The sequence below is a fragment of the Apaloderma vittatum genome, unplaced genomic scaffold (genome assembly GCF_000703405.1).
Source record: "Apaloderma vittatum isolate BGI_N311 unplaced genomic scaffold, ASM70340v1 scaffold21492, whole genome shotgun sequence".
Lineage (NCBI taxonomy): Eukaryota > Metazoa > Chordata > Aves > Trogoniformes > Trogonidae > Apaloderma > Apaloderma vittatum.
In genome coordinates this window covers 7,425-12,308 of record NW_009705528.1, presented here as the reverse complement: position 1 = coordinate 12,308, position 4,884 = coordinate 7,425, and the positions used below count along the sequence as shown (strand labels likewise).

General features: G+C 48.6%; 1 protein-coding gene across 4 annotated transcripts in view; it reads left to right on the top strand.

Annotated features, from left to right (window-relative positions):
• APLP2 (amyloid beta (A4) precursor-like protein 2) overlaps positions 1–4,884 on the top strand; it is a 20,056-nt gene that overhangs the window by 11,183 nt on the left and 3,989 nt on the right. For 2 of the 4 annotated variants that reach the window (XM_009865460.1, XM_009865461.1), the window contains exons 10-13: positions 26–154; positions 2,323–2,422; positions 2,852–3,022; positions 3,615–3,650. In XM_009865460.1, coding sequence (XP_009863762.1) covers positions 26–154; positions 2,323–2,422; positions 2,852–3,022; positions 3,615–3,650 — 436 coding nt within the window. The remainder of the gene's footprint in view (positions 1–25; positions 155–2,322; positions 2,423–2,851; positions 3,023–3,614; positions 3,651–4,884) is intronic. The other 2 variants (XM_009865463.1, XM_009865462.1) reach the window with 1 other exon arrangement.

The window sequence follows — 4,884 nt, the reverse complement described above, 5'->3', positions numbered from 1 at the left end:
TCTTTCCCCTCCTCGTATCCCACAGCCCCACCGCATCCTGCAGGCTCTGAAGCGCTACGTTCGTGCTGAGAACAAGGACCGGCTGCACACCATCCGCCACTACCAGCACGTCCTGGCAGTTGACCCAGAAAAGGCTGCGCAGATGAAACCTCAGGTATCAAAATGTTTCTGTCAGGGGCGGCGTCATTGCTCAGCCCTGGTTTATATGTGAATCCTTGTTGGTCACAACGACAAGGCGGGGAGTTGAAGACTAGTTCGCTCTCATTTCTGTGTTTAAAGCACCCGTGGATATTTTTCTGGAGACTTGATCATCCTTGGAGAGAATTCCTCCAAGACCTCGTGTCGGTGTTCCTTGCGTTAGCCTCGTTCTTCACAAGCCTGTGTTTTGGTTTGGGGGAATTCTCTTATTGCCTTGTTTCCAAAGCGTGATACGTAACCCTTGCCACACGCTTGATCATCATAGTTAGCTTTATGATGAAGTCATATATATTTTACTCCTGAGAAGCCAGAAAGTCATTTTTTTTCTGCTGGGTAGCGTATGTGATTGCACCGCTTCAAGCGGCTGTCAGACCTGGCCGTTGTACTTGTAAGAGAAGTTGCGGATATTCCCCAAATCTTTAGAATTACGTCTTGATACTTGTTTTTACGACTCTTTGAACATGGTGAATGATGTACTGAAAGGCCTCACTAGGATTTAAATTAAGAATGGCCTGGTAACATTGGAAGATCTGTTCGTGAGAGTATGTCCTTTCTCAAGTTGAGAGAGAACCGATTGTCCAGTCGTGCCATTCAGAGTGTCACCTGTGTTTTACGGGTCCCTGTTGGTGGCTGGCCTGCTGCTCTGAGCCCTCTTTGAATTCTGTAATGCACAGAGGATCCGCTAGACCAGAAAAAGAAAGGAGAGCTGCAAGGAGACGACATGACAGAGCACATCCAGAGCTGCCAGATGGAAAAAAATAGGCACAGAGGGAAAAAGGAATGCTTTGTTACTTGCCTGTGTAACCAGCAGATGGGAAGTATCGTGGTTCAAGAGTGAGAAGGGGACTGGAGCGTGTCGCTGCTACCTCTAGTGAGGTGTTAGAGTAGCGTTGGTGGTTTTCTAGACGCAATCCTCACGCTTTGGAGGTGCCTGGTTCCGTGGGTTTCGTGTTGTTTCTGGGTGCCAGCAGTGTGCCTTCACCTCTTGTCTCTGGGCTTGTCCTCCACCGCTTCCGCAATTCCTGCGAAGCTGCGCATCCTCAGGAGGAGCTGGGCTGGTGTTTACAAGCTTGTGGTGCAGACGATGTGATAATGCTTTCAGAGGCAGCTCAGCGAGCACGGCCCACCCTGACCCTTTGTTCTGCTGCTGCCAAAGCCCAAGAGGGCAGCGTGCGAACTGGATTCTTAAGCTAAAACCTAAACAGTCCTTAATTCGTTCGGAAGGCTGCAGTGTCAACAAATCGACAGGCGAGGGACGTGGGTGGTGCAATTCAATTTCCATCCGTTTTACTTTTCAGATGCACTTTAAGCTCCTCGATCGATTCCCTTGATTGACAAGCTGCCACATGTAAAATTAAATTGCTTTCATCCTTGCTCTTAAAGGTCAGGTGCGCGTCAGGCTGTAAAACAGGTCCATTGAACTCCTTGGCTTGAATTTTTATTTATTTTTACAACGTTTGGCCGTCCATATAAATGCTTTTTGAGGTCTGCGTGATCCCTGATTACGCAGCACCCTCTTCAGGTCAGGCTTGACTTCACTGGTGAATTTAATATGCTCAGGGGGAGTGATTTGAGGTTGCGAAGAGTTTGAATTCATTTCTCAGATGAAGGGAGAATGCTCCTGGCAGCGAGTGGGTGTAGTGGATGTAAGACAAATGTAACGCCACCGTTGCTTCTGAAAGGCACCTTTGTTCTGAAACCAGAGGTGATAAATAATATTGTCTGCTCCCTTTGCGTGTATCTCCTCCAGCAGGCAGGAATGATAATCCGTTTAATAAAGCGCTTGCTTGTAGCTGCTGCGGGAAATGAATTATGAGCATATCTGGCATATGGGAAACACCAGCTTCAGCGTTGCCAGCGGAGCCCTGGTTACAGCCAGAGTCTGCTGAGTCCTCTCTCTCACCCCCAGCCTTTCCCAAAACACAACACACGTGTGCAAATGACCAGTTCCAGCGACTCGTGAGAGAGCAGCAGTCAGGGAACTGGACAAGGGCTGCGTCCTTTCTATTTTCTGTCACGACAGATCCACCAGGATTAGGGATTTTATTAAACGAGTGCAGGAGCGGTGCCAGTCAAGTGAGTGACAGCCTTTGCCTACTCCAACACGCTCTCGCACGTTTGCAGGTGATGACACATCTCCATGTGATCGAGGAGCGGATGAATCAAAGCTTGTCTCTGCTCTACAAGGTGCCGTACGTGGCTGAAGAAATCCAGGATGAGATCGGTGAGTGTCTGTGCTCCCGTGCCACCGGGTTAAGACTACAAGGTTTTGCCACCAGGTCGGGACAGGTGAAGTGGGCTTCAAAAAGGTGGCTGGCTCCTTTGAGTGGATGCCCTCAACAAAATTCAGAGTGGCACAGCTGGCTCTCGAACGGAGATGGAGAAGATCCATAAAAATAAGCAGATACTTGCCTCCTTGGTAGAAGTTCAATCCCATCTTGCCACGTCAGACCCCGCATTTGTATTAACTTCTAGCCAGCGCCTTTACTGAAAATTCCAGATGAGACTTGAGAGCAGGTGAGATGAGATAACCTGGCAGCCCTGAACAGCGTTCCCCTGCAGCCCTGCCTCCGCTCGGTTCGAACCATCTGCCCCTTTCTGTTCCTGCCAGGCTTCGTGCGGTTTGTGTGATATTTCCTCCTCTTCCTTTCAGATGAGCTGCTTCAGGAGCAACGTGCCGACATGGATCAGTTCACGTCCTCCATTTCGGAATCCCAGGTGGATGTCAGAGTGAGCTCCGAGGAGAGCGAAGAAATTCCCCTGGAGGGCAAACCTTTCCGTCCGTTCCAGGTGAAAACCTTCCCAGCCACGCCCGAAAGCGAAGGTACGTGGAACTGAGACCTGGCTTTGCTGGGATCCAAAAGGCAGGTGCTTTTTCTTAGCGCAGCTCACCGGCCCAGAAAGCTCCATCGCTTGGGGTGATTTAAGAGCAGAGCAGTCTGCCCTGGCGGTACCCTTCACACTCTTGGAGGGAGAAAAGCGGTGCAGCTAGGAATTTTGAGCTGCTCTCTTGATTTTTTCCGATTCTTCTCTTTACAAAACCATTTTCTCTCCTTCCGTTTTGCAGGGAGCCTTAAATTTTTACTGTGTGGCTTGACTCTGGAACTAATTTTCAGTCTCGAGCTGAAACGCTCTCGTGTCACGCTAAGTCTGTGTGCTATGACCTGCTGAAGGGCTGCAGGAATTCTCTTTATTTTCTTTTAAAAATATATATCTATCTATTTTTTGTTTGTATTGTGTGTTGACAGCTGGTGCGTGTGCATGTGTTTTAAAAATGCTTGAACAGAGTCCTGAGCTTAAAGAAAGCTAAAAGCTTTTCCCAGGGTGTGAGTCAGAAATCATGCGCAAGCCTTTTTTTCCTTTCTCTCTTAATCTCCTTTCTCTGCTATTTTTGTTTTTGTTTTCCCTCCTGCTAGATCCTCAGCCGGATTTGTACCATCCAATGAAAAAAGGTTGGTTCTAAGCTGCTCCCTCACAGTGCTTTCGATCACTGTCCTACCTTCTCCGTGTGTCCGATAGCTTCATTTTAGTCCCATGCTCACCTTTGTTTTCATTTCCCTGCTCTCATTTAGCTCGGTAACTTCCGATTTCACTTCTTTAGGCCTAGCTTTAACGACACGAGCTAGTCTGACCATCTAACTGATTGTGTGTGTTCCTCCCTGATGATGGGCTCACTGTCTGAGAGCGTGTGGCAGAGCTTCTTCGCACCTCTCCGTGCTCAAAACTTCTCAAAATAAACCTCGCGGCGCCGACAGTGAATAGTCCAGAGGCTCCCCTGCCCGCTCTGGAATGTGTCCTAGGAAAACTAGGAACAAGCTCGTTGTTAGTTCTGCAGGGACTTGGTGCCTGGCTAAAAAGGGCTTGAAGAGCAGCGTAGAAACGTTGGCCGTGCAGTCTGTTAGCGATGCAGTCTCAGGTAAAGATCGGGCCTGGCTGATCTGCTGCTGTGGATCTAGTTCCCAAGTATTGTGCAGAATCTCAAAGGGGAGCAAGAGGATTTTGCTTAATAACCATTTAATTCGAATACCAATCGCTTTGCAACGTGGGGAAGGCCAGATAGTTTGAAACTCCTCTCGTTACGAGCGTTTCTCTAGAAATGGAAGTCACCTTCCATCCCTCTTGCGGAGCAGCGTTGGCGTCCCTGCCCAAAACAGAGAGGTTGGACTGGATGATCTCTAAGGTCCCTTCCAGCCTAGGCCATTCTGTGATTCTGTGATTCTAATTCAGCTCTGGAATTGGGACAGCCTTTAGTTTGAGGTTGCTTTTTTCCTGGATTTTGTTGACCTCAAGATGATATATAAGGTGGTTCTCTCTATTTGGGTAAAGGAAAGCGTTTCTGATGACTCCAGGACAGGATTATATCCCGCGCTTGCCCCTTCTCTCCCTTTCCTTCATGAGGGCTGCTAGAGAGTTGGATCTTCTGGGAGTAGGGATGGATTTTTCTCCCTTGGGAAATATATAAATTGTGCCTTTGGGTGACGTAGAGCCATTATTTCATACGGCAGATAGCAAAGCTCAGTGCAGCAGCTGAACTCCCAGCCCCGGAGCCTCTGCTACGCCGGCTCCTGAGAATTGAATAAAGCAGCCACAGGCCAAAAGCTGACGCAGGAGTTCTCCGAAAAACTCTTTGTGGCTGATCTCTCCAGAAAATCCCAATCATTGGCTTTCACAACAACACGACCTGCT